The sequence below is a fragment of the Eleutherodactylus coqui genome, chromosome 8 (assembly GCF_035609145.1).
Source record: "Eleutherodactylus coqui strain aEleCoq1 chromosome 8, aEleCoq1.hap1, whole genome shotgun sequence".
Taxonomy (NCBI): domain Eukaryota; kingdom Metazoa; phylum Chordata; class Amphibia; order Anura; family Eleutherodactylidae; genus Eleutherodactylus; species Eleutherodactylus coqui.
Genome location: NC_089844.1, coordinates 28723574 through 28742144, shown reverse-complemented (window position 1 = coordinate 28742144; position 18571 = coordinate 28723574). Strand labels below are relative to the sequence as shown.

The following is an 18571-nucleotide window of genomic DNA, read 5'->3' as shown; positions in this document are numbered from 1 at the left end:
GTGACTTAATCATAACGGAAGCCCCACTAAAACAAATGGACCTCATAACGTATTGTTTGAAAAATATATAAAATTTTTAAAAATATTAATCAAAAACAAAGGTTAGGATAGTCGAGTCTTTGCATCGCTCCACAAGAATCATTTACTCAAGTGCTTTTTTTCCAAGTTTACCTTTCTCCTAATTTTCCTTAACCATGAGCAATGGACATTATAAAAATAAATAAATAAATTTATATATATTAGACAAAAGCCCTCGCTGACTCGCCACTAATTCTCCCACTTCCCGATGTCGTAGAAACATGAAATTTGGCACGAGCATAGATTATGTCCAAAATAGGAAAAGTTAATGGGTCCCAACGCGATTATTCAATTCTAGCGCAAAAGAACTAGCGTCCAAATTTTACGTACGGAATCTAATTCTCTCACTTTCCGATGTCATAGAAACTTGAAATTTGGCACGGGCATTGATTGTGTAATAAATAGGAAACGTTAATGGGTCCCAACTCGATTATTCAATTCTAAGTGCAAAAGAACTAGCGTACAAATTGTACGTACGTAATCTAATTCTCTCACTTCCTGATGTCATTTTATATAAAGGAAACGTCGCATGGTTACCTCCACGTGGTGTTTCCTGGGTAACGCAAAGAACCATGCAAAATGGTGAACATATTTTTTTCCTCGGCATCTCTAACGTAACTACGACTTCATAAGATTTTCTGTGTGAACACCCGATAAACACCAGTACCAAATTAACTCGGGTGAAGCCGGGTATATCAGCTAGCGCAGTATATAAAGGTACTGCAACCTGTAGAATATGTTTTATCATTCCTAGTAAACCTATAGAAAATAAACTGAGTGTAAGAGAAAGAACTTACATTCAAGGTGACAACGCTCACACCAGCTTTATGTTGAGGTGAGCAGCCTGGCTTTAAAGTGTCAGACGACAAAGTAGTAAAATGCAGTCATTTGCCAAATACTGCATATAGGTAGAATCTCCAATTACATATTGCAATAAACTATGTATTATTATTATTTTTCCTATCGAGACAAGAATAAATGAGCAAGACTTGGTTGCACAACCTTCACCCTCCAGAATCAGTAGGTATAATTCTGCATAATTATGAACAAAGAATTAGTGTTTTACTGTACACTTCAACCTACTTCGAGTGTGAAACGAAGTCCAGGAGACATTTAAATACATAATTTTAGTAAGTATACTAATTGATTTCGACATAACATAATAAGCGTGAATTCCACCCCCCTCTGAGTTGGCAGACGCATTTGGCTGCGCAGAACACAAGCTGGCATGATATATGCTACGTTTATTGCAATGAGATGCAACATAATAGAACTAAAAATAACAAGCTTCAATGCGCACAAAACAAGCTTTTGAGCGGCACTAAATACTTGACTGATGCACAAAAAATCCTCACCCACCATTTCTTGCAGGCAAACTAGGCTGACGAGGGTTCAGCCCCGCGTAGCGGTAGCTGTACGCAGCTGGAACAGCACAGACAAATGCTACTTGGCCAGACGATTTTACCAGTAATACAGAAGTTTTAAAGTAAGATCACATGGGACAAGACTTCCTCATTGCTGCATAAAGATTGCTAAGTGACCGCACTATCTTGCATATAAACATGAGTTTTACCCACAAACTGAGCAGCCATTAACCATCAGTGATAAAGGGGTTGTACAGAATAGGAAAAGTATGACTACTTTCTAGCTAGAACAACTCCACTGCTTTCCACAGATTGGGTGAAACTATCACAGCTCATTCCCATCTACTTCAATGGAGCTGAGCTACAATACTAGATACGTCTCATGCAAAGATGTGGCGCTACTGGTGTGAGAAGCAGACACCTTTTTCTAAACCTTGGCAACCCCTTTATGTAGTAACCCAAACTTGTCACTACCAGAAGAATGTATATAATTTAAATGTATGTATGTCACTTAAAGTTACGCTAGCTTTAAAAAAAAAATTGGTGATCGGTGGAACAACAACTTCCAATTAGAGGATAGACTGGTCCCCCTGAGCTCTTGGGAAGACCTAGAGTCTATAGAGAATTCCACCCAGATTCTAAAAAGTTCTGTCATTCTGCACGGCGATGTCGCTGCATTGAGGCGAGACAAACCCGATGCAGGTGTTGAAAAAAAAAAAAACGGATAGTACTTACCCGAATCCCCGCGCTCCGGTGACTTTTTACTTACCTTGTGAAGATGGCCGCCGGGATCTTCACCCTCGGTGGACCGCAGGTCTTCTGTGCGGTCCATTGCCGATTCCAGCCTCCTGATTGGCTGGAATCGGCACACATGACGTGGCGGAGCTACGAGGAGCGCTCTCCAGCACGAGCAGCCCCATTCAACACGGAGAAGACCGGACTGCGCAAGCGTGTCTAATCGAGCGATTAGACGCTGAAAATTAGACGGCACCATGGAGACGGGGACGCTAGCAACGGAACAGGTAAGTGAATAACTTCTGTATGGCTCATAATTAATGCACAATGTACATTACAAAGGGCATTAATAAGGCCATACAGAAGTGTATACCCCAACTTTGTTTCGCGGGACAACCCCTTTAACTATAGGTTAATCTGCCCACTAACAGGGTTAAGTTTAATCTGCCCATCGACCAGCTTCTTTCCCATTGGCCTCCGGCAATTCTTACTCATTGGCTAGTCTGCTTGATGAGAACAACGCAAGGGTTGGCTGAGAGATATTGGGGTGACTGTAAGGGGGAGCCCATAATTGGAGGAGCGACAGCAAAGGGAACGTCCCACATGGAAGGTAAAGCATCAGTTAGAAGCAGTTATTTGTAAGTAAGAAATAGTGCAGTGAGAAGGAAAGGAGAAGTTACGTCTGGAGAAAATTAGAAGAAGGAAAGCGAAAGATAAATAAATAAGATCTAAAAAGGAAAGCTGGAAAACAGTTACGATCGGGACATTAAAATGTTTGTCAGGATTGACAGCAGCATTTAAAAGGTTAACAGCGATGATCGGCATTATCGCTGATCGTAGCTGTTGTGGACAGGTATCAGTTGTGAAAATGGTTGACACCCACTGTGTATTGAGCAGGCTCCGCTTCTGAGCCCACTCCAAACAATAACTGAAGTGTACTGTACATGTACAAGGCACGCCAGGAAGGGGGTCACAAAGCCATAAAGAAGGCGTTCCATAGGTTCCTGCGATGTTCTGAGTTTAGGTCAGTAGACCCAAAGTTAGGCCGGACACTTGTCTAGATTACAGGCACATAAATGCACCTATAATATGCTCATCTAAAACAGGCCTATGGATCATAAAGCCTTCAGGTTCCACTACCCTGCTCCTCTGGTAAATAAATCATGATCCAACACAGGGAGTATTTTTCTATACAAGCAGAAGCAACATTAGATATGTAGTGATGACCCTGTTAGGATAGGCCAACAATATGATTGATGGGCTGAGACCCTTGCATCAGTGCATTCCACTGATCTGGAAAAAGGGTGATTTATCTAGGCACACCGACACCCATATACTGGGAAAAAGATTTGCACCCAAAATGTAAAAATGGTCATAAAACTGTATAAGTAAATATGACGTGAGAGAAGATGACTAATAATCACGTTTGTCATTACTTAGAGATGATGTGCGCCTCCCACTCCATTCACTTCAATGGGAAGACCAGAGATAGCTGAGCACCTGAACTTCCCTATACCTGAAGGTCCCATTGAAGTGAATGCGTATACAAGTGCCCGCCTATGCTTACACTTTGGGACGCTTTGAGGCTGATGCCTCAGAATGGGTGGAGATCTCAGAGGTGCAACCCCCACAGATCAGCAAGTTATCCCCTAACTTTCTGACTTGGGCATAATCCTTTAAGGTCAGCAATATGTATTAGACAGCTGTCTGCCCAATGCTCCTTCCACTAACTTACCAGACATCCTAATATACATGCATACTCAGCCAAGTGTCTACGTGTTCTGATGTAGAAAGAGGAGAAAACTGATGCTTACTCCCTGGCAGTAGCTTATCTCCCTCAGAACAAAAGGATGGGGCAGTTGACATCTAATGCTCATTCCTCATCTCTCTCAACATATGGCTATACAATTTGCCTAAGCTGCTGTGTTTGAGCGCTCCTTTTTCTACTGGTCTAAGCAATCAAGGGATCATTAGAGCAGTCAACTGACCAGAAGGGACACATCACAAATATCACTGTGCAGAGCTTTTCTTCCCCACTATGACTGGGGGCTGCTAAATGAGCTCTGGGTACAACAGAAAATATGACAAAATCCCCCCAACAAATTATGAAATACTTCAGTTGTGCACGTACCTTTTCGATGATTTAAATAAAAAAAAAATGAATAAAAAAACCCAAAAAATATAGCTATAAAAATATATATTTAGGCTGGGTTCATACAGGGAGGAATTGCGGCAGAAATTCCGCCTGCAATCTTAAACCCAAGACTTAGCAGCAAAGTGGATGAGATTTGCAAAAATCTCGTCTGCATGCCAAAGGCAGTACATTGCGGCCAAGCCATGCTTAAACTAGCATGCCGCGTGCAATTCAAAGCTGCGGCATGTCAATTCTATCTCCGCTTCTGCTGCGGGCTCTCCTCTCTAAGGGAGAAATGGCCGCAGCAAGGTAAGCCGCTTTTTAAAACCCATGGGACGTTAGTTGCGGAAGTCTTGCGGAAGTTCTGTGCAGTCGCGCTGCGCACAGTCCACGAGATTTATGCCCTGTGTGAGCCCAGTGTTATAGGCCTGGTAACACAAGAAACCAGCAGAACTTGCAGTTTGAATGCTCTGCACGAGCGCCGACGACCTTAGTGGTGACTTCAGCACTTGCGCAGTCATCCAAACGACAGTCGGCTCGTGCAAGAGGGACTTGAGTTATGGTGTTTATATGACGGGGAGTCTGGGGATCTGTGTCTCGTACTCCCACAGTCCACTGTTCTTGTGGTGTTCCCCGCCAAAGTCATCTCGTTTTACCAAGTTATAGTGCAAGAACAGGGAATCATGGGAGTACGATACATGGCTTCCCAGACTCCCCGTCAGCTAATCTATTAGCACCATAACTTAGTTCACGGCGCTTATAGCCCATGACCGATTACCTTCAATATGCCACTAGTAAGAGTTTGGTTAGACTTAATCTCAACAAGGCTGGTAAAAGCCTAGATTTCTTTCCCCCTTAATGCTGGAAAAGGGACTTAAATCTTACAGTAAGTAACATGAATCCAATGCGGGCACAGTAAGCGCAATTTAACCATTAGAGAGCAGGTGCTGAATGAAAGCAGACACATGATAAAGGAGGTTAATAAAGATCAGTCTTCAAACCTACTCCTGGCCGAAACGGACAACCATTCATATGCCCCGCTACGTCCCCAGGCTTTTTATTTCCCCACATCCATTAATTTTTCTTCTTCATATTCAGAGAGAAATGTTGGAGAGGAATGACATGGCTAGACAAAAATATAATTCTGGGTGGAGTGATAGAAGTTCATATACGGTAAATTATTTAGGAAGAATGCAGATTTTCTAAAGAAACTCATTCCTCTTTAGCTTTCATGTACATACGGTCGTTACGGAGAGCCACATTTTGAGGGAAGCTGCTGTTTTTATACAAGTACATTCTTGTACTGAGATTTTCACTTTTTACCAAAAGCTCGAATTTCAACTTAAATCCTTATTGTTCCAGTCTGACAGAACTTTTTGTAGTTCTGAGTATTCATTATACTGTAGTTCAGACACCAGAAACCCAACCGTGACACTATAGGCACACCAGCATGAAGATCAACTCTATTCTTCTGAATAGAGTTATTCACATGAACAAGGTTTTTCCTCCCATGCTGCGAGGTTAAAGATCGCTACATCTCCTATTTTTTGGTGCTCTTGGAACGTCTCGCCTATTGTTTTCAATAGGACCTTTAAAGACATCACACATGCGGTGCAATGTTACGTTTCCAATTGAAATTAATGGGAAACACTTGCGCTCCTTTGACGCGCGTGAAACACACATCTGAGGATTGTGACTGCGCAGAAGTCGCACAAAGAGTTTTGGAATGTAAAAAACAAACAAAACTCGCATTTGCGTGTGAAATACACGTTGGCAACCGTGATATCAGTCCGGGTTTCAGACATGTCATAGTGAAATATTAGAAGCTCTCATTGGTGGCAGCTTGGGTGCTGTGATCCCTGCTAAAATGAAGGGGCAGAAATGCCAACCTGATCTGTGCTCGTCAAATCGTTTTATTTATCTCACCTTAGATCACTGTATGGGCTCAGTAAAAAAAATTTAATAAAATGTATGAGGCTGTACTCCGCTCACACCCGAAGGCGCTCAGCACTTGGCTGTTAGCCTGCTGGATCACTAAGTGAAGTGTCAGAAGCTAAGAATTAAAATAGTCAGGTAATTTATCCTACACTGTGATAATCATAGAAATTTTTTTTTAAATGCTATTTTTTTTTGTCTGTTCACCCCACATAAAAAGGCAATTAATGGCAATCAAAAGTTGTATGTACCCTAAAACATTATCAATGAAAATTACAACTTTCTCTGCAAAAAAGCAAGACCTTAGTTCGCTGAGTAGGTGGGGGAAAAAAAAAAAAAAAAAGTTATGGGTCTTGCAGTACAGAAATGCAAATTCAGTTTTTTTTTTTCAATAGAAATAAAAGCATTTTTCTTGTATAAGAGTAGTAAAACAAATAATTTAAAAAAAACTCCATAAACTTGGTATAGCTGTAATTGTATTGGCCCACAGAATGCAGGCTGCAGGGGAAATATTTATGCTGCAGGGTGAACACCAATTTGAAAAAAAACTTTAGAATGGTTATCTTTTTGCTACTCCTACCTCCCAAAAAGCTGAATAAAAAGTGATCAAAAAGTCATCTGTAGCCTCCAAAATATACAGGCTGTACTGAAAAAAATAAGTCCTTGTACAGCGCTTTCGATTATTATTATTTTTTTTTAAATGTGTTATGGGTCTTGAAATGCAACAACTGAAAAACATTGTTTAGTCTGCAAAAGCAGTACCACATTAAAAAAAACAAAAAACAAACAAACTATACGAAAACCGTCTTATTCTTTACTGCACGATGTACGCCAATAAAACAAACGCAAATCACAATGGAGACTTTTTTTTTTTACATTCCACCCTAAAAAAAAATAATTTTTTTTTAAGTTTCCAAACACATTTTATGTATCCCAAAGTGGTGCCAATAAGACACATACAGCTTGCCTCGCATCAAAACAAGCCCTCATATGTCGACGAAAAAATAAAGTTCTTGGGCCTCCTTCACACGGGCGACAAAGTCGCGCGATTTTGTAGCGTTGCTACAATGCTACAAATCGCATGTATGAGAAGCCCATGCTTTCCTATGGGCTCTTTCACACATGAGATGTTTTGTAGCATGCTACAAGACGTCACACAAACCTCGCAGGTCCGGCGATATGCCCGCGACACGCGAGGTTTTGTAGCCCATGTTAGCCTATGGAGCCTTCCGCTCTGTTGCATCGCATGAAAATGCGGTTTGCATGCGATGCGATGCAAGTTTGACAGTAGCAAATGCTACTGTCAAACCTATAATCTAAGCCCTAACTGCAAGGAAAAAAAAACCCACACATACCTCACCTTTGACGAGCTGTCAGTCCAGCCGCAGCTTCTCCCCAGGTCCCGGCACTGATCTTCTCTTCTGGCCGGGGATTCAAAAATCCCCGCCTCCTGGAAGTGCTGGCTGTGATTGGCTGACACTGACTTGCAGGAATGCTACCTTCTAATAGGTGGCGCTGTAGAGGCATTGTTCCGTTTTCTATTTGCATATTTTGTAAAGGAGCATGTATGGCCTTATAAGTCTCCCTCCACCTACTAGGTGTTCTCCCTAAGAAGAAACCAAGAAACTATACCCTTCCTGATGTGATCTACTAAGAAAATCTCTAGTGCTGCCCCTATCAAGCTCGATTCTTAAAGTGTCAACTCTCACCACCCCCACAAATTGAAAGAATGTTATAAATGACACCAATGTCAGATATGTACTTGTTATCTTTATAGTCCTGCCATAAGCCCACAAACCAGCTTTTCACTGTATGCTGATATAAAGGAGGACTAGCCCCCTTTGCAGCCAATGGACGGTTTATGGGCCCACGGCGGAGGAATAAGAGTATGAACATAAAAAGTACATATTTGAAATTAGCGTATTTCAAAACATTCACTCATTAGTTTAGCTTATGTGGGTGGTCGGAGGTGCCAAGTCTGCGTCCCCTTCTAGCTTCGTCAACATTGGACAACAGTTCCTGTTTGGGCAACATACAGTTTGATTTACTTTTTCCTACATACCACCATGGCAGCTTATACTTAAAGGGGTTCTGTCATTAAAAAAAACAATTCTTTACTTACCAGATCTTCACCTCACCCATCTTCTCCTGTCCCCTGCAGTCTGGGGAAGGGTCACCTCATCTCCAGCTGGCTGATTTTTCTGCTTCTTCTGAGGTTACGTACATTCACAGGCAGTCTTCATCCTGCCAGCCAATGTAGGTTACATTACAGTTCACAGTCCAGCAGGGGGAGTGGCGATCTAGTGCAGAGCCTGCTCATGTGAGCTGTCTCGGCAATAGATCAGAATTCCTTCCTAGGCAGTGAACTCTACAGCACAGGGACATGACTTTCACTGACCCAGCTGGAACAGAATGCGAGAAACGCAGCCTTCATAACAAGCATGCGGGTGAGGTGAACCCGGGGGCACTGCAGAAGCTCAACAAGGAGAAGATGTTGTAAGGAGACTGACAGTAAATAGGCAAGTTTAGAATTTTTTTTCTTTCTTTCTTTAATGACAAAACCCTTTAAGCTTCACATTTACTACCAAGCAATAATTGCAGGTGTATGAACCGCGAGATTGTCTCCCAGTCCCCTGGAAGCCCTTTTTTAGGCATTTTCCGCCAGGGTGGAGGGTCTGATTCTTTCAGTTCAACACGCTAAGCCGTTAATTTTTAGATTTTCCAACAATGAAGTAATTCTCCATCTACGATTCATACTTCTGGCAATACATGAAGTTACGTAGTTTTGATAATTCCTTAGCTCATGATCAGACGCTCTCATCCAGATCTGCTTGATTATGTGACTATGGCAGGCCCTGTTTGATGACTCCCTGTATACTCTGCTTAAATCTGTCCTGGATTCCTCCATCTGCCACGTCCTTTATGAGTGAACTGTGGTCGAGCCTGCCGTTGGAATAGTCCAAATCTGGGACTAATCAATCAAAGAGCTCGGTCTGTGCAAGACCCAACAATTTTTAGAAACTGATTCTTTAACTCTGAATGCATTATTTTACATTTCGAAACAAACCATCAAACCGAATGTGACTTTTTTTAAAGGAGATGTCCAGCTACCCAATAACCAAACTTCAAAAGGGCTGCCTGTATCAACATAATAAACTGAGGTATACTTACCCCTCTGCAGCTACTGGGATCAAGTGCTGCAGCTCCGTCATGGTTATGGTGATTGTTGTGATTGATATCACAGGAAATCAGGTGATTACTGCAGGTGAGAGGCTGCAACATCGCCACTTGTAGAACTGGCATTGGCACTCCTCAGCCCCATGATGCCAGGAGTTGGGGAACATGAATCTGCAGCCTCTCATTGGTGGCAGCGTAGGTAGTTTATTTTAATACAGGCAGCCCTATTGAAGCAGTAACTGGACAAGCCCTCTTAGCTCTGGGCACATCTGCATTGGAAATTGCGTTGGGTCCAAAATACAGTTTAAAAAACATATATATATTCTGATCCTGCGTGTTGTGCTATTTTTTATGGCAAAATGTGAGGCATCATGACAAAATCCTAACAGACCCCATTGTAAGTGGCCATTTGTGTCAGATCATGTACTTCTGTGATTTATGCTGTTCCACCTCTATGATCGAGTCAACGTGGAGGTGTGAACACAGCCTAATGGTTTTACCAGGGGATTGAGAACTGCAGACAAAAGGGCTCCAGAACTAGGCATTTGGTCTTGCCCCAAAAGATCAACCTTATTAGACTGGAGTTAAGAGTAGAAAAGAAGTCAGTCATTAACCCCTTTTCTTTTTCCATTTTCGTTTTTTCCACCCCCCTTAAAAAAAAATCGTAACTCCTTTATTTATCCATCGACGTCGCTGTATGAGGGCTTGTTTTTTGCGGGACGAGTTGTATTTTTCAATGGTGCAATTTAAAGTACCATATAATGTACTGAAAAACTCTTAAAAAATTCTAAGTGGAGTAAAATGAAGAAAAACCCACGACATTCCACCATCTTTCAGTGCGTCCTGTTTCTACGGCGCACAAACGGCAACAAAAACGACATGATAACTTTATTCTATGGGTCGGTACGATTACTACGATACCAAACTTGTATAGTTTTTTTTATACTATACTCCTTTTTTTCAAAGACATTTAATTTTTTTCAATTATTTTCTGCCGTAATTTTGTGCGCGCGATAACTTTTATTTTTCCGTCGACGTAGTTTAGCAAGGACTCATTTTTTGCGGGATGTTCTGTAGTTTCTGATAGTACCAATTTGGAAAACATACGACTTTTTGATCGTTTTCTATTGTGTTTTTTCTGGGAGACAGGGTAACTAAAAAAGTGCATTTCTGGCGTTCTTTCTTTTTGTTTTTTCGGACGACGTTCACCGTGCGGGGAAAAATAATGCACTACTTTGATAGTTCGGACTTTTACGGACGTGGCGATACCAAATACATATTTTTAATTTATTATTTAGATTTTTTAATAATAGATATGGCAAAAAGGGGGTGATTTAAACTTTTACAACTTTTTTTTTTTTCAATTAAAAAAACCTTTGATTTTTTTTTTTACATTACTTTGAAGCCCCCCTGGGGAACTTTAACATGCGATACTTTGATCGCTCCTGCAATATGACGTAATGCTATAGCATTACGTCATACTGCTTTTTGACAGGCAGTCTATCAAGCCACCTCATGGGGATGGCTAGATAGGCAGTCTGTTAAGGCAGCCCTGGGGCCTTTCATTAGGCCCCCGGCTGCAATGACACCTGCATGGCTCCCTCGATCTCACCGCGGGGGGTGGGTGGGGGGGCGTGCGGGACCACGCAACCTCTCTTCATACATACCCCGACGCTCCATGACGTACCGGTACGTCATTGGTCATGAAGGGGTTAAACACACTGATATACAGCAGCCATCACTTATCAACAGGAGTTCGGATGCCACAACTTCTCAGCAGACATTGGAGTAGAACTTTGCAGAACTATTGGAGAAGGCGCGCCTCCTCGGCTATAATACTTGTGACGGCAGCTGGCCTCGAGACCCCAGCCTTTTACTACCGCACTTGACTTAAAAAGCTGGATTTTGCACTACTGGCCAATTTGTTCCGCTCCACCTGTGGTGGCATTGTATTATATGTGCTGCACATATTTTCTTAGCTGCCAAATAGTTTTATACCTTATTTTGAAAAAATAAAACAAGCACCATTGAAGTCCCTCTCTACAGTATTGTTACATTACTTAGCAACTTTTCCTTCCTTCTGTAATGGTATTAAAAAAAAACAAACAACACTACAACGCACAATTTTACTGCCTAAAAGCAAATTATTCTCTACAGACATTACACACCTGAGGAGAAGTAAAACAAACGTTACCACATTCCGAACAAGAGTGTTCTTATGAGGAAGAGTTGTGGTGCAGCAGGTGTAAAAGGTACGTTCATACGGGCGGAATTGGATTTTTCTGTGCAGATTCTGCCTTAAAACTGTGGCAGGGATCCACAGTGGAATCTCGAATTTCTGCCGCGGCTGTGCACTTCTGTGCTTATGGATCTGCAAGTGGATTTGGCTCTTTTCAAATCCTGACATAGATTCCACATGAAGTAGTGAGGTCACTTTTTTTCCTCGTGCACAAATTTAAATCTGCGCCATATATGACAAGGAATATTTCCCTTTTGCAAGAACTGGGCACTTAAAAGTTGGGACTTTGCCATGGACTTAATGCAAGTTCCAACTCCAAATCCACAGCAAGAGACTTCCTCGAGAACAGACCCTAACTGACAAGGGCATATGTATCCAAGAGGCAAACCTTTCAGCTGCTATGGGGCCTATGGAGAGAGTGGGTCTAGTGAGGTTTGTATCCCCTCTTTTCTACTAGGTGGCTGGAACCAATGCAAGACTCTCCTCTCCAGAGGAAATGAATTGCTCGAAAAGAAGGGGGTTGGAAATGTTTAAAGAATCATGGAAAGGGAAAGAAGGGGAAAATAAACACCAGATCCTTCTGTCCTGGATGTAATAACCCTTAAAAGGTGGCCCATTTTCTCTTTTCTAGGGCCCCCTCTCTTCCGTATCCACTACTGGTAACTTGTATCAAAACAGATGTTCTCAATAAGCATTGAAGTCCATTTTGCCCACAGATAAGGATTTGTTTTGGGTGGAAACAAGGAAGCATTTCCTTAACAATTTGCATTGGCAATGATTGTAATATGTAGTAAGGTAAAGTGCATGTTTAGTAGACAAGAAAACAACTATGATATTAAAAAATAAAATAAAAATATAATAAAAAGTTTTCGGTGGTGAAACAGTTTTACTCTGGAGGACTTTGTGGTCTACAAATAGCACTGATGATCTAATTCCCAAGTTATCATCGACATGTAGTGTTGCATGGACTTTGCTATTTGTGATTTGTTTCTCTAACCTTTCCAGTGCACACAAGGTTGAGCAGTGGATGGGCAACAGCACTAATAGGAACACTGTGGGAACAGAGGCGAGTTGGCGTCACATGGCAGAGAGCAGAATGGTCTCTTCTGGTATACGATGCTAGACGTGGACTAACTTACCACCATGTTGTACGCTTCCGGAACCTCAATCTCAAACTGGAACTTCCCACCTTGGTAATAGCTCTCATCTGTAAAGCAGAATAAGCAGAGTTTAATGGATGTGCCGAGCTCTGCCGCTAATTGTAAGTCTGTCAGAAACAGAGCATTCACCCATATAACACTGTCTAATATGAGCAATTCTCTAATGTATATGCGCAAGCAGCAGATCACATCATGCAGCCTTTTGTTCTACTTATAACTAATTAACCAGTGAGCGGCATTCCGTTCTCAAGCGACAAACATCACTACTGTATCGATGAATGAGTGTATCCATGCGGCAAAAATATTGGATTTTAGAATTCTATAGATTTCCATCATTCACTCAGCTAAGCACATGTACAATTTTATCACAAAATGACTATTACTAGAAAGCAAGTGGAGCAGATCCACAAAAGTGATCTAGCACCTATGTGATAATATGACTGCATGAATTCCTTTAGTAAAGGCGACAGAGTTAGTGCTCAATCAGAAGAACGCCTTGCTGGATGCAGGCATGATGTACTACAGAAGTGGATCCCGAAAAATAACTGGTAGAATGGTGCAACCTTCCAAAGTGTAAATTAGAAGCCGCAAGGCAACAGAATCACCAATTTCTCATTATGTAAATGTATTCTGAAGTACAAAACCTCTTTATCAGTACACCTGGCGTACAGAGCAGATATGGCAGGAAGCCAAACTTGGCTATGCAGAAGTATCGGAGATCTGCACAGTGTACAAGGGTGCCATGTGCAGTGAGCCGGATGAGAAGAACAGGTTGTTCGGTAGTTGCAAGTGTTAAACAGTGCAGCGACTGCTGTCACCCGTGTCCTCGGGGTCATGTGCTGTACTTACCGCCATCACTGCTAAGCTAAGATTCATTCACATAGGGTTTGGGTCGCCGTCTAGAAGTTCCATCTGAAATGCTGAAAATGGCATTCAGATGGCTCCATAGGTGGTTGTTACTGAAACAGGCCCCAAAGCTCCAGACTCGGGTCTCTTCTGTTTCAGCAGGTTCCCATCTAGTGTTTTAGCTGGACAGAGCAGTGTAGTCAACTAAGCTATTCTGTCCGGCTCAAATGCTGGAAGCGAATGCAGACCTGTTGATAGAGAAACCAAAGCCTGCATTTCAGATAGAACCCCAGGAGGGAAGGCAGCAACCTCATCACTATGTGCATGAAGCCTTGTACAGTCCTGGTATAAGCCAGCTCTAGGTGGACTGGCTGTGACTTCAACTGCCCAATGGATTTGTACTGCTTGCCTGCCACTGGCTTCTAATGCCAGAATGGGGTGTCTCCAAAGGAGACCGATACCGCTCCAATCACTTCACAGATGGTGCGATACTTAATAAAATTTCCCCCCTGTATGCTTTCAGGACCATCAGTCCCATCTTTAAAAAGCCATTCCAGTCCTATATAACACGATGGCGACGGTTTAGGGACAGTATATTTGATGATAGGTTCCCTTTAATGCTACCTTTCGAAAAGCACAAGACATCGGGGTCTTAGCTCAACTTCTCTATTTTATTAAAACCAGAATGAATAGATGCATTTTGGGGCCGGGCGCCCCTTCCTCAGTACTCGTTGGGGTCACTATACCATAACATACCTGTGGTTGGCCGGCGTCATGTTTTGATTGGTGGTGATCCCGGGCATGAATATTTCTTCTCATGTGTCTTTGCGTCGGCTGTGCATGCGCGATCTGCTTTTTGGATCTTTTAGCCTTCGGATGTACAGTTTTGATCATGTGATCGGCGCATGTGTAGTGCCACATTGAGATGCTGTTTGAGTCCATTTTGGCATGGAGGTAACTAATGAGCAGTGGATTACACCTTTCCCTTTTTTTGTCAAGTATGTTCCAGGTGTAGTACATTTTATATTAATAATGTGGGGGCAGTCACAGGTCTATGATTGGTGGAATCTCATGTGTTATTTATACTGTGTTAACATGATGTGTGGTCAGGCTTGAAAAAGACTAATTTAGTTGCAACGTTGCCAGTATTTTTTATGAGCATGGAGCAATAAAAGCTGATTTTTATTGAACGCACCACTGATGGTGCCACTCTTTGCAAACTCTTAACAATTGAGGGTACTGGAGTTCCATGGTCCCCTTTGTGGCTCGGCATGCCTGGTTACCTCTGCTAATTATCTGCATTTGAAGTGAGTGCCGTGGGATTTTGCTTGTTTTGGACTATACCAGAACATATGACATAAAATAGGAAGGAGTTATACAAGTACGTATATAAGAGTACAATGTTACATAAAATAAGGCCGGGCTTACACGGGAGTGTGGTAAAACGCTGTGTATATAATGCAGTATTTTATTGCTGTGTGAGCTGGCCTCTCGCTACATATGACAGCGCATCTCACGCATGCCGTCATGCACAGTCTTCCACAATGGAGATGATCACACATGCAAAAACAGATGGGATCATGAAGATAACAGCAAAGTACAAGAAGCCATAGCAGTTACAGCGTGAGGAGCTTGGGGGGAGCTGATCACGTACCCCTACCCCCTTGTTATGTCACATATCCTAGTATAGTATCCCCAGCAAGTAGTGAGGAAGGGGCGCCACAGCCACAAAACGGGTGTATTCATGCTGGTTTTAATAAGACAGAGAGATTAAGCGAATACCCTGATGTATTGTGCTTCTCTTAAAAAGGTTGCACCTATGCTTATTTTTTAAATCACCAACTGTTCAAATTGTAGACTCGTCATCCTCATGGATTGAAACGATATTTGGGTTAGCTGCACCAGTAAAGAAGTATTCTTAACCCCTCTGGGGAAAGACATACTTTAGAGATATATACCTACAGGTAGAAGCAGGCGGTGAGATTATATATATATTATACACATATACTGCCTGTTTCTACTTAGAGGTTTCTCCTGCCCCCTCTCTTTAGTACTGCCTTGACTACAACACTAGCCCAGCAGTCTAGTAGAACAGGTTTTCCCATCTTAAAATATTTCATATTGCTACATTATACAAAACCATGATGGCAGTGGGTCCGACATTTCGCGACCCCATATAGGGTACTGAATGGCCCTTCATTCAAGTGGATAGAGCTGTGCTGCAGTTCTCCATAGGGCAAAGTCATATTGTGAATGAGCTGAAGCCTTTCAAGGGGTTGTACCAGAATTACAAGTTATACTTATCCACAGCAAAGGGGATAAATTGGTGATTGGTGGGGATCCCCACTGATCCTGAAGAGAGGAGTTCATTGTCCCCCAGGTCTCATCACTGCAGAAATATCTCTTTAATCCACAGCGATGTCACACTGGATGGAGCGCTGGCCGAACACATGCGATTAGTGCGCCTTTAATTTTAATGTGGCTGATGACAATACCCAAGCGCTTGCCACTGAGCTATCTCCAGCATTCACATTGAAAAGGAATGGAGCAACAGCATGCATGGACGACCATCACTCCATTCAATGTCTTCCTCACTGCAGGGGGTGAGAAGAATGGGGGACATGGAACCTCCGCTCTCAGGATCAGTGGGTGTCTTGGTGGTAAGACCCCCACCGATCAGCAAAGTTATCCACTAGCTTGTACATAGGGGAAAACTTGCAATTAAGGGACAACCACTTTAACCAATGCCGTGGCCCCTCTATTAACCCCTTTAGTGGCGGGTTTATTACCATGTCAGTGCAGCAAGCCCCGGAGATTTTCCTGAGGTAATCTGAAGTGGCAAACGTGTTCAGTGGCACAATAACTGTGGGTCTTGGCCAGCATTTCAGCACTAGAGCTGTCCATGGAAATCTTCCGGGGTTTAACTGCATGGTCAATGCAGCAAGCCCCGGAGATTTTCCGGGCGTGCCACTAAAAGGGTTAAAAAGGATTAATAGGGGCCCCTGCAGTCGTAGCTCTACTGATTAGGAAGTGCTGTCATATCCTAGCAACCTGCCAGCAGTTTCTATAGTGAAAAATTTTAATACAATATCTTTGATAAACAGAATGAAGGACAAAGTAATATAGAAGACAATTGGACTGCTATGGTAAAAAAAAAAAATAGTCAAAACAAGCTTTGCCAAGGATGAGTGGGTAATGGAAATGTACATGTAAGAATAAGCGTTACCATTCAGACTAATTGAGCTAATGTTGGGATAAATGGTTATTCGTATATGAAAATGACCAAGAAAACCAGAATGCTTAGAGGAAATCCATGCAATCGCAAGGAAAATAAACAGATGGTGGTTCTGACAGGATGTGAAGCCATGGTCCAGCGCTCCCCAACGAACCACTACATACTTGTGCGCACACATATAATTGTATAAAACTATGTAATACAAAGGAGCACATCTGCATAAAATATCAGGAACAGATTGCAATTCTCATGTAAGAACATTTGTTTTACTACAATCCGAAAAGGAGAGCTCCGAAGCCATCGGCGAAATAACTCGGGCATCAAGATGCATAAAAACCTATGTATTTGTGTAATCCAGCGGTAAGAGCGGCTTGTGCCATAGAAGCTCGTCTGACTATCCACAACCACACAGCAGCTTCCGCGACCTCATTAAGATTTAACACAGTGATATAAATAAGCAAACAGCAGGGTCAATGTGAGAGAACTCTGGACGAAAGGAGATCCCGCTCTTGTCAGCTAAGCCCCTTCTTTGTGGAGAACAGTAGAAGAAGTTAATATACCAACAATGATATGGAAATGTGCAACAGCATGTTCTCAATAAAGCGATCAGCTCATTAACATGCTCGCTGGCGCTGTGCTGGGACACATCATTCACAGCCAGCTGAGCATCTCCAGGACACGACGGAGGGAAGAATCATGCAGCCGGGCGGAAGACAAAACCAACAAAAGGCTCACATGGAAAACAGATGACAAGCTCTGTTCCCCGCTTACAGCCGATTGATGTCCCAGAAAATAAAGTTATGGGCAAGGCATTCCATAGTCAGACAGGACACATTGTACCATAGTAAAGAGGACAGCGATGCTGTGAGTCATAATGAAGCTGATAATACAAGATTGCTACATTTGGATACATTTATAAATTATATTCAAAAGCCCAAAGGGTGCAGTTATTTAGGAAGCCTGTAATTGATACACATCCATGACACAGACTTCGTATTCCACTTCGCACTATGTAATCCCCCCGTGGTAGTGCAGATTATTGGCGATTACTAGTAGCCCCAGAAATTGGGCACTTTGTGATCAGCTTATCAGGGCATTGTAGAACACAGACAACCCCTTTTTAGAGGAGTTATCCCAAATCATTTATTAGCCAATCATAGGATAGTGATAAGTGATTGATTGCTGAGGAGCTTCCAGCATTGAGCCTAACCCCTGGGACCACAAGAACTCCCTCGAGTCCCTCCAGTAAATGGAGTGGGGGTGTGCATGCTTGACCACTGCTCTATTCCTTTCTATGAGGCTGACATATATGGCAGAGCGCTGCACTTGGCTATCTTCATAGACAGTGAATAGAGCGGTGGTCACTTCGTTCAGACGGGGTGCGCCATTCCCATAATCGCAGTATATCCCAGTGATCAATAATGTCTGTATTCATGGACCAAATTAGCCCATGAAAGTCTATGGAAACAACTTGAATAGTATTCTTTTGACAGCGGGCCAAACTACCTGCCTGTTCCCAGTTGGTCATGCGCAATCACATCTAAGTACCATTACAAACTGGTTAGTGACAGCGCGAACAAAAGAAATACAGATGGTGCAATTTATTTTTCTTTAGTGAAAACGAAATGTTCTCAACATCCTGCAGTCTGTTTTTCTTTTGGCAACTTT

At 42.4% G+C, this 18571-nt stretch overlaps 1 protein-coding gene across 4 annotated transcripts in view; it reads right to left on the bottom strand.

Moving 5' to 3' along the window:
* Nucleotides 1–18571, bottom strand: part of UBE2F (ubiquitin conjugating enzyme E2 F (putative)) — a 200024-nt gene that overhangs the window by 90991 nt on the left and 90462 nt on the right. For all 4 annotated transcript variants that reach the window (XM_066575363.1, XM_066575362.1, XM_066575365.1 and 1 more), the window contains exon 5: nucleotides 12802–12869. In XM_066575363.1, coding sequence (XP_066431460.1) covers nucleotides 12802–12869 — 68 coding nt within the window. The remainder of the gene's footprint in view (nucleotides 1–12801; nucleotides 12870–18571) is intronic.